General features: G+C 42.2%; 3 protein-coding genes across 5 annotated transcripts in view; 2 read left to right on the top strand and 1 right to left on the bottom strand.

Moving 5' to 3' along the window:
* Positions 1 to 19,309, bottom strand: part of FANCM (FA complementation group M) — a 72,717-nt gene extending 53,408 nt beyond the window's left edge. For all 3 annotated transcript variants that reach the window (XM_031045741.2, XM_034062273.1, XM_034062274.1), the window contains exons 1-4: positions 18,695 to 19,309; positions 17,749 to 17,921; positions 16,597 to 16,674; positions 15,755 to 15,913 (exon numbers count right to left, since the gene is read on the bottom strand). In XM_031045741.2, coding sequence (XP_030901601.2) covers positions 15,755 to 15,913; positions 16,597 to 16,674; positions 17,749 to 17,921; positions 18,695 to 19,145 — 861 coding nt within the window. In that variant the 5' untranslated portion in view covers positions 19,146 to 19,309. The remainder of the gene's footprint in view (positions 1 to 15,754; positions 15,914 to 16,596; positions 16,675 to 17,748; positions 17,922 to 18,694) is intronic.
* On the top strand, positions 994 to 13,892 carry LOC101874577 (heme-binding protein 2-like). The gene is made up of 5 exons (XM_005145441.3): positions 994 to 1,298; positions 6,790 to 6,881; positions 7,974 to 8,115; positions 9,417 to 9,600; positions 10,038 to 13,892. The coding sequence occupies exons 1-5, from the start codon at positions 1,070 to 1,072 to the stop codon at positions 10,207 to 10,209; spliced, it is 819 nt and encodes a 272-aa protein (XP_005145498.2). The 5' UTR covers positions 994 to 1,069; the 3' UTR covers positions 10,210 to 13,892.
* Positions 19,310 to 19,395: 86 nt separating the features above from the next.
* On the top strand, positions 19,396 to 23,987 carry FKBP3 (FKBP prolyl isomerase 3). Its single transcript, XM_005145442.3, has 7 exons — positions 19,396 to 19,518; positions 19,600 to 19,701; positions 19,782 to 19,889; positions 20,263 to 20,398; positions 21,300 to 21,367; positions 23,207 to 23,304; positions 23,754 to 23,987. The coding sequence occupies exons 1-7, from the start codon at positions 19,408 to 19,410 to the stop codon at positions 23,806 to 23,808; spliced, it is 678 nt and encodes a 225-aa protein (XP_005145499.2). The 5' UTR covers positions 19,396 to 19,407; the 3' UTR covers positions 23,809 to 23,987.
* The last annotated feature ends 265 nt before the right edge of the window (positions 23,988 to 24,252 follow it).

Here is a 24,252-nt window from a genome sequence, read left to right as displayed (position 1 = left end):
TTTCTCAAAGAAACAACAGTCCTTGGCTGGTCAGCTTTGACTTAACAGAAGAAACACTTTATAGAAACAGCAGGATTTCAACCTGTATTGTCAGAAGTGTGCAGTCAGGAGTTGTACAACTCCTGCTTCTGGGGCAATTAACACTTCATTTTCACACCAGGATCAGGCTCTGGGGCATCACATCACAGAGTCAACAGTTGCATCCCTAACCTTTGGTATCCTTCTGCAAGCATCTCTATAGTAGACATGAGAGGACTATTTTCCTATTATCCTAAAATTCTAAAAGCTCCTAAAATTCTAAAAGCCCCTTTCCTGCCTGCCCACTTATTTCACATTAAAGTTGCAATGAAGGACAACTACAAATAGAATTACAGACTCCACATAGAGCCCTGATTCAAATTCAGATCCTACTTTAATTGTCATAGCCATCCACAGCACAGATCTGCTCATACCCCTCTTTCTCAGACAGGCTTGCCTCAGCAATGGCAAAATCATGTAGCTGTCAACTTCCAAAGCTGGACTTTCAATAATGAAATGACCCATGGCTTTTGCATTCCAGACTGGAGCCAGTTTGGAATGACCTTGCAGACAGTCCCAAAGTGAAAAAACTGTATTTCAAGCTTTATTTGAAAACATTATAAAAAAGTCACAATAAAGAAGGACTAACAGGACGTGAAGAGAAGCAGAGAGAAAGAGATGATGAAGAAAATAGCTAAGAAAGAAACTTAATAGCGAAAAAAAAACCAAACGAAACAAACTTCAAGACCTACACTGCTTGGATCCTACAACACCAAGGGCGAAGCTACAGAGCATCAGGCTGGCTGCAAAGTAGCGCTGGCAGTGCCGTGCTCTGCCAGCCCGCGCGGGAGGGCAGTGCGGGGCCAGCGCACCTCCCTCCGTCCATCCCTCCCTCGGCGGGGGCCGCTCCGACGTGTGTCAGTGCTCCCCCCACTCCGCCCTCAAATCCCGGGGCAGGGAGGGCCCTTCATAAGGCAGCACAGCGGCGGCAGCGCTCCCAGGCCAGCCCGGACTAGCCCAGCTCGCTCCGCTCCCCTCCTGGCCAGGCGCGATGGAGACCGGCGGGTGCCGCATGGGCACAGCGGAGCCTGGCGCTCCAGCGATGATCACGCTGGAGGACCTGGACGGGATGGCGGAGGAGAGCGCCGACTCGGCATACCACAGCAACGGCAGCAGCCCGGACGAGGAGGCGGCCGAGCGCATGGAGGACGAGGAACAGGAGCGGCTGCTGAGCTACTGGCAGAGTGTGGGCAGGGGGCACCAGGTGGACGTGCCCCGCGGTAAGAGCCGTCCGGGCCGCGCCGAGCTCGGGCCGGGCTAAACCGCTTACGCCTGCAGCAGCCGGCGGAGCTTTAGGGGTATTAGAGAGGCGGAATTTCTGAGTTTACCGGCAGATACCGTAACCTTCCCGGCTATTCCTGACCTTTAGCCGCTGGGTGTCCCCCTCCAGCCCCGTGCGAGATGCTCCCTGGGGGGAGCCCCGCGGCCATTGCGCGGGGCATCGGGCGGCAGTGGCTGAGCCCCTGCCAGCCTCCCCCATCACCGCAGACCAGGGGAAGCCTGTCCTCGGGGCCGGCACCCTGCTGGTGTCCCCAGAGAGCTGTGGGGAAGGGCCGGGGGGCAGCGCAGGGCGGCCGGTACAGGGGAATGCGCGATCCCCCCGGGGAAGGGCCAGGACTGAGGGAGACGACGATCCCACCGCAGCTCTGTACGCTACCGAGGCATAAAGTCTGAGCAAAGCTTTGCGCGGGGCAATTCGGGAGGCCTTTCTGAGAGAAGTAGATGTAGTAGTAGGGGACTGACCTATTTATACTTAAAAGAACTGATGTGAGATTTCAGTCTGAATATTTAAATGACTACCTACAAAACCATTCTTCTTAGTATTTAATTGCTACCCGAAAAAGTATTAATTATTAAATTGACTACATGCAAAAGCATTCTTAAGAGTATCTCCTGTATCTCTCCAAAGTTTAGTTCCAAAAGTTAGTTGGACCAGTTGATCTTTGAGATCCTTTCCAACCTCAATCTATGATTTTATGATTACTGAGTTCTTTAAAGATGGTTGAAGAGAAAGACAGTGCAGAGTAAACAAGTAAAAGGATTGACCTAGCTTTCTGACAGTAAGCCTCCCAGGTTTGTCTAATTCAGAAATGGTTTACTTTCTATTTAAGAAAAACTTCAGAATCTGAAAGCCTGTAACCAGTCAGATAACTTACAACAGGCAGCAGAGAAACTGGAAACTTAGCTCACAGGGAGACTTGTGAGTTTGCAAGTTACCTTGTGTCCTGCATGGAAACAGAGGTCAGCCTTCAGCATTTCCTCTGTTCACCCTCTCAGAGGCCAGGAAGCAGTAAAGCCTTGAGCAACATACTACTACATATGACCACCACGAAACAACTGTTACTTAAAATTTTTTTTCTATATCCCAACATAACAAAGAGGGTACAGCCTCCTCTTCAGTCATGCCTAGAAGCCTTATCTTCTCTTTCTAATGTTTTAACAATGAAAATTAACACCCCATCAGGTACTAAAAGAAAGTCTGAACAGAGTTCTCTGGCTTGCCCTGCTCTCCCTGCTCCCTGACTTGGAGTATTTCAGTCTTGGGCTGCCCGACAACAGTGGTGTCATCCCATGGAGTTCTATACACACCCCAACAGCTGTGGGTTTGCATGTAACCAGTGCATCAAACCTGACAGTTCCACCTTCTAAGAAAGGAGAGGGGCTCCCAATTTAATGCACAGATAGACACTAAGCTGCTCCTCAAGAGGAGCTTTGTGTAGAAGAAAAACAGATTCCTTCCCATAGAATGATCTGGTATTCCAATACATGAAACAAGGGATTGAAATTCCCAGTATCTATTAGACAAGCTCTCAACTATAGAAAACACATCATAAGTAATATTTTATCACATGGTAGTTACTGTATTATAAAAGGTTTACTTTGTAATACTAAGCAATCATTACAAAAATCTAAACAGATTTTCCTTCAGCCTCTGTTCAGGGCTGCATGTCAGGAGCTGGTTACATCTCAAGTGAAATTAATCTGGCAAACCCTTAGGCTGTTCACATGGTCCAGTCAAAGTTCAAGTCATCTGTTAATATCTCTGTTTAGCATCCAGTCAGCTGCAGTTGAGCCTCAGGGAACACAGAGGCAATAGGACTTTTCAGGGGAGAAATCCTCCCTGGCACTCAGGAGCAAAGAGCCACTCTGGAGTAGCATGACCCAGCCAAGCTGCTGGCCTCACAATAAGAAAATACAAGAAATTTACTTGACTGACTACCAGTCTGGTAACTGCAGACACACACCCTGTTGTTAAGCTCTCAGGTGCTGTATCTCATGTACTCTAGTGGTGAAGTCTGCCAAACAGGAACACTGACAACCCTCTCATCAAAAGTTCCACACTGCCACAGGCTTTGACACCCACTGCATTCAGAGCATACCTTTCAGAAAGGTGACTTGCTCTGTAGCTCGTTAGCACCTTTTACAGTTAACAGCAACACTGCAAGCATTCTAAAAAACAATAAAAACCTAAGCCTTTGGGAAATGTGAACAGGAATCTATATGATTGCCATTGCAATTTATCTCTGCTAACAGGATCTTAATCCTACAGACTGATTGACCAACCTATGCCAAACCTTGCAACAAAAAAGTAAAAGAAAACAAAGGGTGCAGAAAGGTATAACCTAACTTTTTCATCTTGAAAACTCCATTTTATGTATGTAGAATATGCAGAAAACATACTACAGTGGTTACTTTTAAATTCCTTAACTCTAGTTTCTATATAAGAACATTCATTAACAAACAAGCTCAGGGAAGTTGCTGCAGGAAACATGCAGGGAAGGAGCAGTCTCCACCCCTGGGTCACTGCACTGAAACCCAGCCCCAAGCCTGCTGCCAAGGTGGGGCTCGCTCTCTCCAAGGTGCAGTTCTAGCAGTTCTCTTCAGCATGACGATTTCGGTTACCTGCATTACAAAGGCTGTCTCATTCTCTAGAATCACAAAGTTCTGTGTGAACCTTGTACATTATGTACATTATTAAGGGCACATCTGACAAGTATATCCCACATCAGTCAGACTCCCAGCACATCCAATTAGACATCAATTAAGATATGCCACAATTTAAATACTGCTCAGTCTCGCTGCTATGAACATGTCTTGTCAAGCATGCCTCATCTATATAAATCCCTTTGTAAAGATTTGCCTCATTCATAATACTCATAGTAGCAACTGTCATTATGAGTTTGAAATGTAATTAAATCAAGCCTTTACCTACCTACATGGCTACAACTCCCCTTGCCTTTTTAGCCACATCAGTATTCAAGTTCGCAAGTGGGGACTGACAGAAGACATGTAACCAAGCAGCTCATTTGCTTTTGGGCAGTATAATCAGAAGTATTTTGCAGGTTAAAATATTTCTAATCCAAATGTTATACTGTCGTGCCTAACAGACATGGGTTCACCAACTGAAGAATAAAACTCCTGAAAGGACTTTAGTTAGTTGTAATCCCCCTATCCCATGTATTAATATGGAAGAAAAAAGGAAAAATATAACACCTCCCCATATTTATTGGTAAAGGAATATGAAAACAGTTAATTGTTCTAGAATCCTAAAGTGTTTACTAGTTCTCTGCGGAAAATTCAGTGCTGAAGTCTAACCTACTTTCAATTTTCTCTCAGTTATTACTTACATTTTAAAACTTTCCCAATGACAAAAAAAAAATAACTGAAGTACAGCTTTCTCCCCTTTATTAAAAGGATCTTTACTACTCCAAACAGTCTTAGAGCTAAAATCCCGGCACTGGGTGCCAAAGGATGTAGGTTTGATTCCCAGCTCAGCTACAGATATACTAAGCAACCAGGTTAATTCTACTGCATCTTAATTCTCTTCTTCTCTGAAACATGGGTAAGTCTCTCTTTCTCCAACATCCTGCCTTTTCCACTGAAAATACTGAGGCAGTTAAAACACCCAAGAGAAAGGCTCCTATTTCATTGAAACTCTTCATGTTTGTCCAATATATATCACAGAAATTCACATCCACACTTTCAAACACTACATATGAAGATTCAAATTTCTAATCCTCTATCAAAGTACACAATTGTCTGTATTACTTCAACTTTGAAAAGCAAGGGACTAACTCTCCTAGAAAAGAGGCTTTCCATTCCCAAGACTAACCTTATATTCAGAGTTTCAAAGCCTGGCTGTTAGGGATCAGCTTTCAAGCAGAATTTGTTTCTGAACTGCAGCTAAAATTGATGTCAGGGCAACCAGAGTTGCAAATATACCTAATCCAATCATATTTAAATGACAAAACTAGAAGTACCAGAATATGCTAGCATTATCTATGCAAGTATAATATACTTGCTCATTCTATCCATGTGAGCTTGGCTGGGAAATGTAACAGTTAATACAGACAGAAGGATTGCTAGGGTGACTACACCTGGGAACAGGAGAGGTTTGTTCCTTCATTTCTTATAAATAGGGAGAACCTTTCAAAAAGTCACTGCACATTTCAGCTCCATCCCAGTACTGGTAAGTGAGCATGCCGGTGCTTAGAGTTCTTCAGTAAGAGTCAACTATTAACACTCTCCTTTATCTAATGATCCGCCACCAAAATGTGCACATTCAGACCACAGGTGTGGTCTGTCATACATGTCAGACTGTGCTCGAGTCATTCTTGCTCCAAGGAACAAGACACCAGGCAACAACAAGCATAAGCAGCATGCAAAACAGTGTCCCTATGAGACAATGTTGCAACCCATTTTATCTTTAACAATGCTTAATGGTGACTGTGACTATTTGAGAATTTTGAACCGCTCTATATTCTTCTGTTATGTGCGATGGAACTTGACAAAAATAACACTGAAACTTGTTTTGCTCTACTCCCACCTTTATACAAATTATGCTTCAGTTTTTCTAGAATGTTAATATTCATTCTAAGTCAACAGTCTTCGGTCTCTTCCAAACAGAAATAAAACCTTTCATCTAATGTATTTGGTGTCTAATCAGACAGTACATAGGCATAAAACCAATATGCAACAAAAGCAATTAACACAAATCTACGTTCTAACTTTTTTGTTAAGCATTCACATATCTTTTTAAGATACAATTCTACAGTGAAATATACACTGAGGAATTTTAACAGGACACTTTTCCCCTCCCTCATCTATAGTTTCTGCACTTCAAACCCCTCCCCCCACCCCCCCCACTCTACCTTCCCTTCCTACCCTCCAGTGTGAGGGCATCAGGTTATCCCAGCCCCTCCCAGGCTTCATCCTGCCCTAACGAGCTGGGTGGCCCTCCACTGAAGTAACAACAGATGATTAATAATGAAATGTGCATAATACCAAATGCTGAAGTGAAACACTGGGCATAAAACACCATCTGGAAATGCAAAGTCTCCACAGCAGTATTTCTTTGAACGTGTGAATGAGAACAGCAAACTCAATTTACTTCCTCATGTGGATACACATGCATCCAACACTGAAAGAGTTGCTGAAATGGGCAGCGTCATCTTCACAGAACCAGGAAACCAGTCACTGCCAAAAGCTTTCCATGGATGCCTGCATAATTGCAATAAATGAGGAGTGGAAGAGTGAATCTGCTCCTAACAACACGAGACAGAAGCCAGTTAACCTTTCCTATCAATATTGAAGAGTGAACTGAAATAGTTACACAGTCTCCTGAAGTTCAGCTAAGAGAAAGAATGGAATGCATTTCATCCTTATTTCTCCAGCCTCATGACTAAAATCAGAAATGTTATTTTGTTGCAGAAATGGCAGAGCCAATTCAGCAGCTGACTAGAAATAACAGTCCCCAGGAGAGACAGACTATCCCATTTACTCTGATCCAGCGCAAAGAAAAGGTACTGCTTCCCTCCCCAGCAGAGGTTTTGACAGTGTTTTCAGCATGCCTATCTAGCTTCCAGAAGTATGTTTCTTTATAAAGTTACTTTAACCATTTAGGATGTTTAACATCCTAAGTGTAAAGCATTCTAACTCTCAGGAAAGTCAGAAGATAGCCAGGAATTACAGTATTTGTGACATATTATAAGTAATTGAACCAAAAGACACCTCATATTTTTATATTCCTTTTTCCTTCATTTAAATCAATGCATTTGCTTCTTTACACATTAAAAAAACATTAGCAAAAAGTACTTGTAAAAAATAAATATCTGAATTTAAAACCAAGCATGTACTTTTGCATGATGGGTTATAACCAAAGCAAGCAGCAGTCTGTCAACCGATCTTACCAAAACAATCTTATCCTCTAATGAAAACAGAAACTGGTGCCCAGCAAGCTTTTTACCTCTCAGGAAGTACGCAAACAAGTGTCTATCCTTAAATACATCACAAATCAAGAAAGTTTTCTTGTCACATTTATTTTAAATAAATCCATGTAATGCAAATTTATAAATATCTCTATTTGATTGAGTGTATTTCATCTAAACAGTTTGGGACTCCTGACTGCTGCAATTAAATTCGTGCAAGACAATACTAAGTCCAAAAGATGACAGTTCCTTATTTTAAAGGAGAACTGCCTAGAAGTCTGCTGAAATAAATTCTGGAAAAAATCAGCAGTATCTCCCCTCTCAATTTGTATGAGAAAGGCTTAAAATTCACATCTTCCTTTCAAGATCATTTCCCTGACAATTGGAAAAAAGATGCAGTTACTCTTGTAAGAGACACACACTGCATTGGTTTTCGATGCCCACTTATGCCAGCTTGTAGCTTGAAATGAAGCATACGCAAACTAAGTGTTAAAAACCATACACTTAAGGTAGAGGCTGGCATAGACTTAACATCATTCTCATGCTGGTCATACACCTAGAGCAGTGGATGTCTTGATGCTCTAAGTATCTGAAATACTGAAATACACTGAAATACTGGTTGATTTTTATTTGCTCAGGGGTTTAGATTATTAACTTCAATTAAAAATTATCTTATTGTGTTTGCAGCTTGGAGATCTGCTTTATGAAAAACGTCAGTATGGAAAAGCCAAATGGGCTTGTATAAAAATGAAAGAGAAACAGTACGAACAGAGCATATGCCTCGGATTCATGAAGCTGATGAGATACATTTGTGAGCAGAACTCCTCAGGTAACTAGTACCACAATTCCACATTTATGTTAAAATGTTATGCTTATGCACTACCTCCTCCTAATCTGGGAGACTCTTATTTGCTTTTTCTAAATACCCCATCCTGTTTACTGTGACAGTTCCCTGTAACAGCCTCTGCAGCAGTCTGAGCCAAAGGGCTGCTCCCTCTGTGTACAGGCAAGAAGCAAACATCTGTGGGAAACCATCCCTGTTTCTAGGGTATTGTCACCACCACAACTGTCTGGGAATTGTCACTGGCTATTTCTGTAGGCTGTCAACTATAAATTAAGTCTTTGTTATGGAATTTTAGTGGGTTAGTTTTCCCAGCAGTGCTGAAATCGCCTGTTCTAAGAACATATTCAGAGCATAAGCCAAAATAGACCATAATATTTTGCATCCTTCATTTTACTTTATGATTCTTCAACTGTGCATGTCTGAGAGGACACCAAAAAAGCATATGGTTACAGCCTGTTTTCCAGAAAGATAACTGTTTTTAACTCAAGTACTTTAAAACAATAGCAAATCCACCATGTCTTTGGTAGCTTGTGCCTGCATGACAAATGTGCACCTAGTTTCCAATCTGTCTTAATCTGATTTCAGCTTCCAGACCACTTTTTTTACCATTCTCCAGTTGATTCAGAAGTTTTGCAACACACAGTAGTTTGTTCTGTAGTAGTACATGTGCTGTTATCAAGTCAACCCTTTATCTTCTTTCTGAGAAACCAGAAATACTGATCACACAAGCTTTTCCTTAGTTAGGTATTTCCTCCACTCTCCCCATTCTTTTAACACTTTGATATGGATTAAAAGTAATTTTGGCAACAGAACATTGCAGTTTTGTTTTCAAACTGCGTCCAGAAGCAAAGTTCCCACTCCTACTCATCACTGCTCCTGCACAGGCAAAACAGTCAACCTTCTCCTACAGCTTTGCAAAAATACAGCAACATTTTTGGTACCTGAAAATCCTAAATGAATTCACAATGCACCCCCCTTATCTTCCTTCCTAGCTGTTCTTTGTTCCTAAACATTTAAAATGCAACACAAGGTCAGTTTACAAGATAAACATAAGCTTATCCTGAGGGGGAAACAAGTCAAACTCCTTGCCTTACACAAAAACAGAAGAACTCACAAGATACTACTTTCTATACACACAGGCACACATATTTGCACATGTAGGTTTTTCACATATGTGTACACACATATACACACAAACTACAAAGCATAATAAATGCTTGTTTCAAGTTAGAATACACAATTCCATTTTCTAAAACATCCTACTGAATTCCTGTCTGTCTCCTCAGGACTGTACTTGGGGATAACAATACCCATTGTGACCATAGTCCATACAAATGAATCTCAATCTGAGATGAGACAGTCAGTGACAGTAGCATACTACCTGCCCGAACTGCTGCAGGATGAGCCACCTCATCCTTTTGACTCTGACATAATCATTGAAGAATGGCCTTCTACTATCGTTTATAGTAGGTAAGAAAGATTTTAATTTTGCTATAGTAAAATCAGTAAAGAGATGCAGTTTTCAATTTGGGCACATTACATCTTCTCAGTCAAGTTCTAAAAGCTAACAAACAGTAAAACTTGGCTTTCAGTAATTGTTAAAAGCTGCCTGCTTTATGAAACAGGGATATTGAGGAATTAATGGTTACCAGCTTACTTGGTAAAACAATGCATATGTAAATGTGAGCTATAACAGCATGTTAAAACACAGAATACTTTGCATAACTGGGAACAAAGCACCTGAGGTATCACTGAAATTTTAAGAAAAAGCTGTTTGCTGTTCAAGATCAGTAACAGTTAAGTAGTTATCTCATGTGTGAAACATGACTAAGTTAGAACAGACATCCTGTACTCTGGAAAAAAATGTGGATTTTAAAAAGAACTTGATATCCAGTTGATTGTTACAGGAGCTTCAGAGGAATCACCAACGAAGACTCTATAATGAGAGAAATAAACCTGCTGGCGGAAATTCTGGAGAGCCCTGAATTATGCTTGCAGGATACATTCATCATTGCAGGATACACAAATCCAGCTGCTGCCAATCGGCACAATGAGATATGGTTCCTTCAGAGACCATAGCCTCCCATTCCTGATGCTTGTCAGTCACAAGGTTCAGCTCTGATTTACTGGCAGAATCTTACAGGTGAATTACAGGAGACTAAATATCAAACCCTCAAAGATTTTATAATGTGTTTTTTAGCCAGGTTAGCGAGGTAATCACTCCAACCTGATAATTCAACAGAGGTAAACACCCAAAATACACACACTTTCCCATGTCTGCTTTTACAGTTTTTACACTATTTTGATGGAGATCTGTAGCACTTTAGAAGCTAGTTCACCATATCTTCCTTTTTTTTTTTTTACAAGATAAGGGAGGCAGAAACCTCTCTCCTTATCCATTTCTAGTACCCCTAGACTGCTTGTGGCTTGGGACAGCCCTCGGGAGTCCTTGGCCTGCTGTGGGCACCTGGTACTGCACCAGCCACACAGAGACCCTGCTGCGGCTGCCCATGTGACACATATGAAAACCGCCTCACATGTGTAGGCTCTGCTTTGGAAAAAGAGCATTCAGAGCTTCATTTCAGAAGAGAACTACCAGGTTTAGACCACTGGGATTACACCAAGGAGTAAGAGTAGGTCAGTGCTGACTGCTTTGAATGTCTTAATCTGTGAAGCAGATATTCTTGATGCTTACCTCAAAAAGCATTCAACCAAAGTAATTTTAACCTTGAGAAGAGGCTGAGGTAGCAGACTAGACCTAATGCTCATGAAAGATTCGATAGCAAAGGTTACAGGTTACCCTAATCACACACTCAGAGTAATCTCACTAATGTATCTGGCATTCTTAAATAGAAAGTGGTTACTCCTAACACTTCAGTTTTCTGAACACTTTCTTCTTGCAATTTTGCTGAATGTTAAAACACTGCAGCTGAAGTAATTTGTGCAGTACTTTTTGTGCTCTTCTGGCCATTCCACACTATTAATGTTATAAATGACATAGTATTTCACAGAAACACACATGAAATTCACAGTCTCTGGCATTGACCTGATCCAGCCCTCTGCAGAAGAGAGGCCACAGTGCTGCTGGCACAGCAGGCTGCCCAGGGCCTCACAATTTGATTTTGAGTATCTCCAGGGATAAGGAGCCCATAACTCCCCTGGGCCCTGTATTCCAGTATTTGACCCACCTCACTGTGAGACTCTTTTTCTCTTCCTGATAGCTAATTTTTTTGTGTCATAGCTTGTTTCTTTTACCCTTCATCCATATGGTAATTCTTCAAGTAGACAACTGCTAGTCTAGCACGCTGTGACTGAAAGACAAGTTCACCAAGTCCTACACGCATCAGAAGGTCTGAAAATGGCATTTGTGCTTTGCTGTTTACTACAGTTATAGAACACCTCTTAAACTTTAGAATTAGGGTAGCAAACAGTGTTGCTCCCAGAAAACCTTTCTTAATGTCTCCCCTTGCAGATATGATGGTAGAGTTTAATCTTCACACTTCACAAAAGTAAACATCTTTTTATATAAAAACATTAGTATAGCATCAGCATTACTTGCCAATTACAGGATTTAGGCTTTAAATAGAGCTTTTGTGTTCTTCAGTTACAACACATACAAAACAGCAACCAGAGCCAGTGTCTGCCAGCCTACAAGACAGTTACAGACTGGATTTATGTAGTCCTTTATGAGGAAGGTCTCAATAACTTTAAGCCTCCTGGTTCCACAAAGCATTCTGCTGCACAAAACTGGCTTTATGCTTAACCTAAACCCACTGGTAGAGCAGCAGAATCAGAGAGTGCTGGCTGGCTCTGGCTAAGCATCCCTAAGCCTGACCAAGATTCCCTCCAGGGCTGCTGCTCACAGAGTCCTCAGGGAGACAACAAGGAGAAGGGAGGGCATGGACTGGGATGGAGAGAGAAAAAACCCTTGTTTTTAATGCAAACAAAGTCTTTGTGCAGAGAGAAAATTATTTTTAAAAAGCAATCATCATCACCTTCTTCTGAAGGTCTGCTATCCCTGACTGTCCAGATACCCTGCACCAGCCCAGCACAAACACTTGTATGGCTACAAATCAACTGGATGATAAACTGATGGGGGGAGAGGATCACAAAAATATCTGTGGGGTTGGGACCTTTCTTATTCCAAACAGAAAGCTCCCAAATCTGGTACGCCAGGTGACAGCATGAATGCTGTGCCAGTTGTGGCCACAACTAGGAATCACTTTGTCTGATGTGACAATTTAAATGCACATCAAAGTATTTCTTTCTTAAGGACAAGGCAATGAAGGTATCTGTCATGGCTTTTATCCCTCTCAATTTATCCAAGATACAGAATCATAGCTGGGGGAAGGGGAAAAAAAAATTAAAAACAAAACCACAAAAAAACAAACAAAAAAATCTATCAATCCCCCCACCCCCCCAAAAAAAACAACAAAAAACCCAGACTTCCTTTTCACTATCTTGAATTATTTCCTGCTTGATTTTTATTTATTTTGCTTTTTATTTTTAACATTTCCTCAGATTGTTGGAAATTCCAGACTGTACTGATGTTGAAAGATAATAAAGTTAATGGAAAACAACAAGAAGTTTTTTTTAAAAAATGATTTGCATAGAGAGCCCAAGGAGCCATCAAATAACAGGTTCTGTTTTGCCCTTGCCCCCCCCAAGGATTTTTAGAAGAACAAATTAAAACAATTTTCATCTTTGACAATATTTTATGGCAAATTAAAGAGTTTCTGCAATTTGATTGCTTTCACCAGCTAGAGAAATCATTTTAATGCTTTGGCACATCAAATATCAAATAGTCATTGAAGTAGCTGAATCACCTCTCACACTGATACAGTACATACATATAGTACTAGACTGTATCTAGTTTACATTTTAAGCATGTACTGCAAAAAACATTTGCTGTATTTATGTCTCTTTCCATAGTCAATCTTCACCTAAATACTGTTTTGACTCAGCTACTTGTGGGTATGTTATAGACACATTCTTGTTAGTCAAATATAAAAATAAGGTATTTATCTGAATGTGCTGATATCCTAACTGCAGCAAAGTGTTCAATGTTGTTTTATGTAAAACTGTGAATTTCAAGATAGTATTTATTTTGACTTATGTTAGATGGCTTCTGCTGCTGATAAAGAACCAATTAATCTCAAGTTTGAATATACACTTTATGACTATGAAACGTTGTACCAACTTTTGTAACTGGCCTCACAAGCAGGGCACAGTGAATTGCAGTTTCTAACTGACACACAATAAAGTTTACTTAACAGTTAATCCAATGACTGCCAAGGAAAAGTTACTATTACTCAAAACCAACATTTTAGAAAGTTTAAAAACGTCACATCAAGTACGATTACCTAACTCCTGTTATCAGTATAGGTCTTGTTACCTACCTGTGGCTCTTGTAAGCCTTTAGTTACTGGATTGTCATTTTTAATTTGAACTTATTAGAGTGCCACCATTTAAAAGAGATAACAAAACAGAATTCACTCATATTTTTTGAAGACTAAATGATATAGCCTTAACAGACAAATGTCCTGCATACTGTGTATTTTTCAAACAAGCTTAGTGCCTAAAAAGTTTATTCCAGCTATTGTGATACTCAGGGCCTTGCTTATTGTATGTGTACAAATATAAATGTGTTTTTTCTGGCATTGTTGCATTGTACTGTTTTACACTGTCCTTTTTCACTGGAATGTCATCTTGTTTACTGTTACTGTTTGTCAAAATTAAAGATAATCTCATTGTGCAGAGTACACCTGGTTTTCATTTTTGTAACAGACACACATGTATATATATCTTTCCTTTGAACAGCAGCAGTCACAAATTGCTACTTTGATTTTACAAAAACTGTTTAAGACCCAAATTTGAAATGGTCACTGTAAGACCCCCCCCAAAACCAACTAGATTTAAAATCCCCATGCATTCTTTGAAATAAAGATGTACAGCTGGAGCTATGCATTTACATGCTGTAGCCAGCAGGTTTGCTAGCAAACTTGCTACTCCTCACTGCAGAAGCCATCTACAACCCCATTTTTGTCAAACATCAAGCACAGCCTCCCACAGGCCTTACTGCAGCACAGATGAGGGTAGGACTGGTTTCAGAATCACATAGAAACAAAGCAGTACTGAAAGAGTGATGTACATATTTGAGTTTCCTCCCAGATCCTGATCCCATTCAGAACACGCTTCACAGCTGATTCTCTTGTCAAGGGACAAGGATAATGCAACATATACTTGATGAATATGTAACTTAAGTGCAGGGCATGGCTCAGGTCCATTGCTGTATTGCAGGAAACTGCACAACTACAGAAACAAGCACAGAAGCCACATTGCTGAGGTCTCTAAGGCCTGGCTTACCCTCAAAACCTGGAAAAAGCTGGGGCACCATCTTTTGACACCCCCTGTGCTGTCACAAGTTGTATTTTCTAGGTAAAGCAGTAGCAATACAAATGTAAATATTAGATCAAAGAAAGGAAACAGAAACCACTGAAGCCTCAATGACAATTTAGTCAGCATCTGTCTGTATTCCTCAGTTATACCAGCTTAGCCAAACCTACCTGCTTATTTCAGCATAACTCTCAGAGCAAAAAACACTTCAAATGAAATCCCTGCACTCAGTACAAGCATTCAGAGGCACCTATAGTGATAAAAACTACCATTAAAGTTTTTGCTAACTTATCAGTGGAACTTCCTTATTTAAACTACTGGTTTGAAAACAGCTGACCTAAATCAATCTACAAAATGAACAAACAAGTATGCCTTCCAAAGGCCTTCACAAATTACACCAAAATCATGTAACTTTAACCAAAAGTATACTCCAAGGTCACTATCTGATACTAAGCTAATCCCACTTCCTTTTTATTTTTCTAATGTTTCTCACAAAAAAATAAAAGGGAAAAAAAAATCCCAAACCAACTAATAAACAAAACCCCAAACATAAATTTTGCACTTTTCAAAGTAGTATCTTATGTAGCACCACCTGTCTACCAATACCTTACCAAGATGACACAGCCATTAAGTCATCATTGATTGGCCAACAGTTCTAGCCCCTGCTAATCTGTCCTAAAGCTGGACATTACCTGTAACTGGTAAAAAGGAAAAAAAATAATCTCAAGAAAAAAATAAAGAAAAACCCAAGACCAAACCAAACAAAAAAATCAAGGAGAACTAGGTACCCTTACAGGTAAATTAAAGATCTACATAATATTCTTAACCAGAGAAAATGCTTCAGTCAATATACAGTTTTTACAAGGTTACTCTCAACATCTTAATCCTACTAAACTCAGCCAAATTGAGAAACCCCCAGTTTAGGTTTCATTTTAATTTTGAAAGGACTCCTGAAAGAGGATGAGAAAGCTAATTCTACTGTAAGTTTTCCACCAGGGCTTTTTAAGTTATTGTAAGTAATAGGTATCACTGGTACAAAGTGAAACAGCAGCTGCTATAGTTGAAATCATGGGGTTTTTTCTTTGCCTTACAGTCAAAAGTGAGTTGTTCAAGAAAGTATTACCTTTAAAAGTTATTGCTAGTCTAAACATAGATGTTAAAATAGGAAGGGAGATTATATATTTAAAGACACTGCCCATTTAACCACAAAAGAAGTGCAACAACTCACCTGGATGTAAGCATTCTGAATTCCTACCAATTCTTCACCAAGAGGAACAACAATTTTCTCAACTTGTCGCTCATGAGAATAAGGCTGAATCTCTGGAGAATCTTCAGCACAAAGCTCTATCTGAGCAATGAGTAAGTTGGAAATAACTTGCTGCACGGCCTGTTTAGGAAGCCAAAAAAAAAAAAAAAGACCATATTTACTAAACACTCCAACAATGCATGCTAGTATCACAGGAAAGCAATTACTGCCATATTTTAGTACGCCTTGAATACAATTGTAAGGAAAAGGGTAGCAACTGCTTACAGATGGAAATATGAAAGACTCTCCACTTAAAGATCTTGAACAGTACACAAAGAGCCAATGTGGCAAGTTCATAAATGTAAAAAGCATGCTATGGCATGAGGGCTGAAAGGACAGACCTCTCTCTTTGGCTTCAGGTGCATCATAAAACACCTGATGAGAAATAACCTGGAGCTAGAAGCTTAAACTCAATTTGGATGACCATCTGCCTTTGACTGAAAACCTAACCTTTACATTTATTTTTACCCAATATATCTCACCAAACAGAATACAAAAGCCATTTTGCATTGAGAGTATGTTATTTTGGTTCAAGTTGGTTTGTATGCTCAAAAAGGTATTATTGCCATTTAGAAAGGTCAGGAAATAAATAAAGCCTATAATATGAAAAGGTGAACCCTTAACAATTAACAGCTTGTAAAAAGATTCAGTTTTTATGTGGAATTGTAACAGACTTCTGCATCCCAGTTTAATACCAAACTGGTATTAGACACAGCTTCTACTGAAACTTTTTTATTTCAATGGTGCAAGTAGGTCTGACTCACCTTTGTGTCACTGCCTGGTGTGGCACTTAGGGCCAAGATCCGAAACTGATTTGTGTATTTGCTTAGTTCCCTTACAACCTAAGAAAGGGAAAATTGCTGTCAATATCCTTAGAGGAGATTATTGGCCTATACAAACTATAACAGTGAAAATACCCACAAAGTAGAAAAAAATTAACAAAACATTCTAAATAGTGTACATCTAAAGTCAAATAGGAAGCAGAAAGTGTTCAGTTTATAACTATTTTATCCAAGAACACTTAATCTTGATGAAGTGTGTTACCCCAGTCCCATTCAGCAGAACAACCTTGGTAAGCCATGAAATTATTTTTCACTTATTTCACAAAAAGATTAACATCATGCTGGCTCAAGAGGGCTGCCAAAAGTAAATCATGGATGATTAGTTCCAGGAAATCCAAACAGAGACTGGATGAAAACCACCATGCCAACCAGCATTCAGTTGAGTCTCACTTGAAAATGTTGCATTACCAGTTGGGAAAATACCTAAATATTCCTTAGACTTCTCTTGTACTTGCTCTATAACCCTCCCCACGACCAGACCTGGGACAAGTACAATAGCTGCTGAGCATTCAAGACAACAATATTTCCTTCCTATTTCATGTTGCCATATAGCTGAACTCTGCTGGTGCCACTAGTGAACAGCATGCCCCTGATCAGCCACCCTGTGTGGCACATGTTGTGGAAAACCCGAAGAGCTACAAATAATGCAACACAGCATGAACTATACAGAGAAGAAGTGAACAGAGACTAAAGAGGAATTCAGTTTGTGCTGATAGTTCTGCTGAACATCATGCAAGCACACTGATAAAACAGAAAACAAAGCCTGCCAACTTCATAGCCATGGGGGTTGAACTGACATGGGGGGACAGAAGATTTTTCTCACCTATAGCCAAGACAGCACAAAAGCTAATGAATAAAAGTCTTGGCTCTGTATTAGAGGGTGATTCATGTAACAGTAAAATATTTTAAGAAAATGTTTTATATAGTATTTTGAAGAAAAATAACCAATAAACTTAAATTATTTGAAAACTAAAATGCCAAAGTTCTGAAAAACAATATAAGAAAATTGCAATGCTGGCAAACACAAAATTTTCCACCATGCAAATTTAGACAAGCATTAAAAACCCGCATTACCTGACAGTAAGCGTGATTTCCAAGGGCTTTGTGGGCTTCATCAATAACCAAACATTTAATCTCTACAGCAGGACATGTCCCACGAGAAAGATCATTCACCATTATTTGAGGCGTAAGGAAAAAGACTCTCTTGGCAGTCCATAGATCCCTCCGACTGAGAGCCTGGGTACCTCCTGGAAATGAAAGAAATAACATTAGCAACAGTTCTGCTGAGAGCAAGCCAGGGCCTGAGAGGACAGCAGAAGGCTGACAGGGTGGGCAGACACATGTCAGCTTTGGGAAATGAGTGCTTTTTAAAACCACAAGCACCTTGATGCTAGTCCTATTTTCAGGGGGAAAAAAGTTGGATACAATGACTAGGATTTTTGTTTTTGTAATCACAGTACTAAATTCAGAACAACAGAAAACAAGGCAAGGAAGCTCGAGATGCCCCGGAGCCACCTGCAGCCTTATACCTGATCTACACCACCTTCGAAAAAGGTTTGCACTTAATATTAGGCTATTTGAAGCCATTAAGGTGATTATTTCACTAATCAATAAACTGAAGTGCAAGGTGCTTGCAAAAACTTTAAGCAAAAAAAAAAACCCAAAACCAAAAAAAAACCCATAACCAGTCTTCCTTGACTTCATAGAAAGCATACTTCCTGCGCATTCCCACCTTTGTGCAAGGCACTGCGAACTACAGGGCGGCACACCAGAGCTCCAGAAAACACGTACCAACACTTCTTCATGCTTGTAACAGTATCCTGGGGCTTTAATTGTTGCAAAACCTAAAGTTAATGCTTTGAAAAAATCTTAACCTAAAAAAAAAAGACCTGTTTTCCTCCACTGGGGCTTTTCACGCTTCTTGCTCTTGCCTCTAAGCTAAGAAACCTCGATGTCTGCAGCCTCTCCAAGAACATAGCTCACCGGAGGAAGCCCGTCCCGGTCCCTGCTGCCACCCTACCTGTCATCTCGGCCATGTGCCGGGCTGGGATGCCCATAACGCGGGCGCAGGCCTCCATCTGCTGAGCCACCAACGGCTTGGTAGGGGCGAGGAACAGCACCTTGCCAGAGGGGAACCAGCGGTAGAAATTGTACATGACGACAGCGGCTACGAAGGTCTTACCCAGCCCAGTGGGCAGACAGACCAGCGTGTTCCCCAGCAAGGCGGCGCGGGCCATGCGCACCTGGTAGCCGCGCACTGGATAGTTGGTGGGATAGATCCAAATGGACCCCGCGGCCGCACAGAAACCGGCCACAGGGCTCGGGTCCGGGTCTGCCTCCGCAGCCGCCGCCAAGAGCAGGTCATCGTCTGCATCTGCTGCTTCCTCCTCTTCCTTCTCCTTCTTGTCCGACGCCTTCCCGCTCGCCGCCCACCAGGCCCGAGGTAAAGTGCACTGCCGCCCTCCGTTCATCTTCCATCAGGGTGCCGCCGCAAGGAGCGGCTCCCGTCCACTCTGAGGTAACGCTCGCTCCAATACAACACCCGCCATCTTCTCAACGCCACCGCTTGAAAACCCCGCGGGGGCCACCACAGGAACTAGCAGACGGGAGGCAGGGCGGTGAACCGCGGCTTAAGGCTCTTACCGGTCCCGCCTCCCGCCCGTGCGGCCGCTCCCGCGAGGGTGACGGGAAGGTTGGGCGGTGCTTGAGGGGGAGGTGGTGGCGGGCGGGAAAATGGCGGCAACGGCGGCCCCGGCGCAGCCGTGGAGTACTGAGGAGCTGCGGAGTGAGTCGCTGCCTAAGAAGGATATTATCAAGTTCCTTCAGGAGCATGCAGCCCAGGCGGTAAGGGTGGGAAAGGGGGTTGGCAGTGATGTGTGTGTGTAGGGGGAGTGCCTCTCCGCTGCTCACCGGCGTGTCTTGCAGTTCCTGGCGGAGCACAAGCTGCTGGGGCAGGTGAAGAACGTGGCGAAGACGGCGAATAAGGAGCAGCTTATCGCGGCCTACACGCAGCTTTTCAACACTCAGGTACGGGGCCGCGGCGGCGGGCTTGGGGGCCGGGACTCGGGCGATGGGTGACGGGTGTCGCCCCTCTTCATCTTCTCTAGCGGTTCAAGGGCACGGACGGCGCGGAGAAGGCAGCTGAGAAGGCAAAGCCCACTAAGGCGGAGGAGGCCAAGGGGAAAGCAGCGAAGCCTGAAGAGGCCGTGGAAGAGGTAGGTACAGCACCTCTGCTTTGTGTTGCTTTGGGGATTGTGTGGGGCAGCCAAATAATCTAGGTCTTCAAAAACCTTGTTACAGCAAGAAGTCTGGTGTTTGTATCAAACCTTGTAAACCTTCTGTGGCTTAAATTAGCAATGAGTCCTTCTCCCAGGTGTGCATTTCTCCCACAGCTTCAGTCTTTGCTGAAAACTGCATCAATGCTGCTGTATTTGTGCCCAAGTATGACTGCCCCACAATAGTTTTGAACATGCCATTTGCTGACATTGCATGTGTTTGGTGCCTCAGCTAAGTGGTGGTTCAGTCTTGAGTGTTGTTGGTCTGAGCGTAGTCAATGTAGCAGTCATAACTCTGTTTTTATAAACTTAGGGGCCTCCGAAGTATACAAAATCAATTTTAAAGAAGGGTGATAAGACCAACTTTCCAAAGAAAGGAGACACTGTTCACTGCTGGTATACAGGAAAGCTACAGGATGGAACAGTCTTCGATACCAATATTCAAACAAGTAAGGTCATATATATACTGTTTGGCTTTTGTTGTAAATGCATGCAGAGGAAATTAGCCATCAGTGTGTGGTGGGAGTCCTGATGAACTGCTTTTACCATCATCTTGTTGAGCTGAGTGGGGCTGTCCCTGCAGCCACTCCTGATTTTCCATGAGGCAATGCAGGGCAGTATTTTGGGACAGGCTGGTGTCAAGTGACACTGCTGTATCTTGCCAGACCTCACGCTTGGCATTCTCCAGGCCACAGATAATGTGAAATGCACAGATACAATCAGAAGAAAGATGGTTCCTGTTTGGGGAACTTCCCTTACCTATAGAACTTGACCACCAGCAGTGTAGTTACCTTCGTGGTGTACTCCTGTAATAAGCCTTTAAACATGGAGGCACTGTAACATGAGTGGTATGAGACAGTACAGTGATTTGAAGTAGTCTGTGGAGAAGTCTGCTGGTATTTTTGTAACAGTTTGTAGATCAGAGGATTAAGGGATATGAAATCCTGCAATACTAGAAGTGCTTTTCCAGCAGTGATACACAACAGCAGGGCTATCACTGGAATACTGAGTAATTGCACATGTTGTATGATGTTGTATGTTCCCTGTAGAGTTATTTTTGCTTCACTAATGTGTTTATAACTTGTATCATCAATTTCAGTAATTCACAAGTGGGTCTTTGAGGTTTGCTGGATCAGTATCCAGAAGATGCTCAACAGCTTCAGATTTTGGTGCAACTTCAACATTTAATGTTTTTAGTGCACAACACTACATTTTCCCCTAAATATCTGATAGCGGGCTAAAAATAATATTATAATTAGATATTTGTATAAAGCATCATCCTAATACTAATTTTAGACAGTAGAGTGCTGTGTGATGTTAAAGCAAATGGATGTAAAACTTGTCTTTCAGGTTCAAAGAAGAAAAAAGCAGCTAAACCTTTAAGTTTCAAGGTTGGCGTAGGAAAAGTAATCAGAGGTGTAAGTAAAACATTAATGACTCCCTCAGTATCCCACAAGTTTAATTTTGCAGGATTTATGATCAGGCTGCATGTTTTGAGCTGCTGTCTTTGATTCTGGTGGAGGTAAATGGCAAGTTGAAAGCATTGCTGACCATAGGATGTAATTTTGTTACGGGTGCTTTCATGCATCACCAGTGTCACTTCTCTCACAAAGTGGTGTGTGGGGAACAGTGTAACAACTGCACATTCTCAAGACAAACACAGCCTCTTGCACATGCTTGCAGTGCTTTGCACAACAGAAAAGGTTGCAGGTTCCTGGGTGCCCCATCAATCACTATGCATTTATAGTCATAGAATCATAGAAAGGTTTTATTTGGAAGGTACCTTAAAGATTATGCAATTCCAAGCCCCTGCCACAGGCAGGGACACCTTCCACTAGACCAGGTTGCTCAAAGCCCCATCTAACCTGGCCTTGAACACTGCCAGGGATAGGGCATCTTCTCTGGGCAACCTGTGCCAGGGCCTCAACACCCCCATAGTAAAGAACTTCTTCGTAATATCTGATCTAAATCTCCCCTCCATCAGTTTAAAACCATTCTCCCATGTCCTATCCCTAAATGCCCTTGTAAAAAGCCCCTCTCCAGATTTCCTGGCAGCCTCTTTAGACACTGGAAGCTGCTCCAGTATCTCCCCAGAGCCTTTTCCAGGCTGAACAACCCCAGATCCCTGCCCTTCTCATTCTGTGTGCTTTAGTCTGTCAGAACATTGTTTCTTATTGGTTTTTTTTTTTTTTTTGTATTTGCCTCAGGGCCTTTTCACACTTGGTTCAGTTCATCCCTTAACTCTGAACTGAATTCTGAAACTCCACACTCTAGTTGCTGTCGTACACTGAAATGAGATGCAGTTTTGATGCTGCAACTTCTCTGCTGTGGCCAGGCTAAAGCAGCACAGGTAGAAGCTGTATGAGGAGGGATATCTAGGTAGACCAAAAGCACTCAGTAGAAGAGTGTTTTGCACACCCTGTTAGCTTACAACTCGAAGTCACAGACACTGGTGTGAACTTAAGAGTGTCCAGGAGGTTCTGACTTAGGTGCAAAGCAACTGAGGTGCTTAACTCTGGCAGCAGCTGCTGCTGAGTGGTAAAATCAGCTTCTGTCTGCACAAGGTAAGGACATAGGAAGAATCTTGTACTTACCTGACTTTGAAGAACAAACCCAACCCAACATAATCTTCCATGTTGCTGCTGGGCAGGGAAGAGGCCTTTATGGGTGACGGGTGTACTGGGACAGAAAAATGACCCTGGGCCTTGTGGCCAGCACTGCAGGAGCAGTTGCTTGGGTTTTGCTTCAGTCCTTTGGCATAGTGCTTGTGTCTGTGTGGGTGCCCAGTACCTTCTTTCAGCTGTTACCAGACACAGGCAGCAACTGTTTGTTGTGAAATGCTGATACGGTGCCACTTCGAATACAGGCTTTGGGCAGCACGAGTGGGTCACAGAGAGGGACAAGCACAGAAATGAAACCAGTCTTTATGCATCAGCCTTAAATAAACACTATTGATGCAGCAGAATGGTGCAGAAACATGGGGCACAGAGACAAGCCCTTTGGTATTGTGTGCATGGTGATCTGCTGGGAAATGCGTTCTGAAACTGGGAATACTTCCCTAGCAACAAGCATCATCATGACAATGTAAAGGCATGAATAAATGGAATGTGAAACTGCCTAACAGTGCACACTGGGGTGGGCTAGGGAGTTGCAGAGAACAGCGTGGTGCTGCACGAGTATGTGTGAGCAAATTGGAAGAGCTTATGGAATATGGTGGTTCTGTGGTTGGTCTGAGCTTGTTCTTTGTTTTTTTTCAGTGGGACGAAGCCCTTTTAACAATGAGTAAAGGAGAGAAGGCTCAGCTGGAGATTGAACCTGAGTGGGCATATGGCAAGAAAGGCCAGCCTGATGCCAAGTATCCTTCCACAGCTGATTACCCATTTTGTAACTTGGGAATGCCTGGTGCAGTCAGGCCCTTTACAGAGAGAGATACAATTAGCAGCATTCACTTGTTATTCATAGCAGGCTTAGAATGTTAACAGCCTAAGGAAATTCAGTGCACTTAACAGATAGGGAAGGAATGGGCCTGTAGGGAGCCCTGCAGGGGAAAAATGAAGACAACAGGCAGCTCAGGTGAGACTCAGCTGCTCCTCTTCTGTGGAACAGGAATAAGGAGCAGCACAGCCTCTTGAAGTGGGACTGCACATCCCATAACAGCTCACATCAGACAGTAGCTGTGGTTCTTTAAGGATTCCACAGTGTCAGAATTTACTATGAGGTGGTAGGTCATTCACCAGTGAGTAATGCCTATAGAGGGGGCAGGGTGTGAGGTTGCTTTTAATCTTCCTTAATGTATGCAAACAGGATTCCACCAAATGCAAAACTTTTCTTTGAGGTGGAACTGGTGGATATCGAATGAAACGGAGCATTCCCTTTGCTGCTGGGAATCTGTTTACCATCAAGAAAGCTTCTGTCAATGCTCTTGCAACTCCTGGATACAGTTACAGCTGTGGCCTTGTACTTGAAATCATGTTTGTTGTCCCTGCCCCAGTGCTGTACAGTAACATACCACTAAAGAAAGCATAGTTTCTACATGCACGTGCCTTCACCTTTTTTTTGTGTATGTTCACCTTGTAATTTCCTTCTGTTATTTGAGACAGGGGAATTGCACAGACCTCCAGCAAACTGTTAAGGACAAGCAGTCCCACCTCAAACTGCCAGGTATGGTTTTATTATCCCTCCTGGAGCTGAGCAGTCTGTTACAGAGTAGCACGTGCTTCAACACCCTGCTCAGGCCTTCAGCCGTACACTTCCTTCGGTGAAGCTGCTGCATTTTACAGAAGCACTTGGCCAACAATTTTAG

This window comes from Melopsittacus undulatus, chromosome 4 (genome assembly GCF_012275295.1).
Source record: "Melopsittacus undulatus isolate bMelUnd1 chromosome 4, bMelUnd1.mat.Z, whole genome shotgun sequence".
NCBI classification, from domain to species: Eukaryota; Metazoa; Chordata; class Aves; order Psittaciformes; family Psittaculidae; genus Melopsittacus; species Melopsittacus undulatus.
The sequence above is the reverse complement of the archived record's forward strand: the minus strand, read 5'-3'. Positions and strand labels throughout refer to the sequence as shown.

What these genes read in the sequence shown, in the direction of transcription:
- FKBP3 (XM_005145442.3), top strand. Translation starts at nt 19,408, where the DNA reads ATGGCGGCAACGGCGGCCCCGGCGCAGCCGTGGAGTACTGAGGAGCTG. An exon ending in CGCAGCTTTTCAACACTCAG is followed by an intron (nt 19,702 to 19,781) that starts GTACGGGGCCGC and finishes CATCTTCTCTAG; the next exon opens with CGGTTCAAGGGCACGGACGG. An exon ending in CGATACCAATATTCAAACAA is followed by an intron (nt 20,399 to 21,299) that starts GTAAGGTCATAT and finishes CTTGTCTTTCAG; the next exon opens with GTTCAAAGAAGAAAAAAGCA.
- LOC101874577 (XM_005145441.3), top strand. Translation starts at nt 1,070, where the DNA reads ATGGAGACCGGCGGGTGCCGCATGGGCACAGCGGAGCCTGGCGCTCCA. An exon ending in TGATCCAGCGCAAAGAAAAG is followed by an intron (nt 6,882 to 7,973) that starts GTACTGCTTCCC and finishes TTGTGTTTGCAG; the next exon opens with CTTGGAGATCTGCTTTATGA. An exon ending in TTGTGAGCAGAACTCCTCAG is followed by an intron (nt 8,116 to 9,416) that starts GTAACTAGTACC and finishes CTGTCTCCTCAG; the next exon opens with GACTGTACTTGGGGATAACA.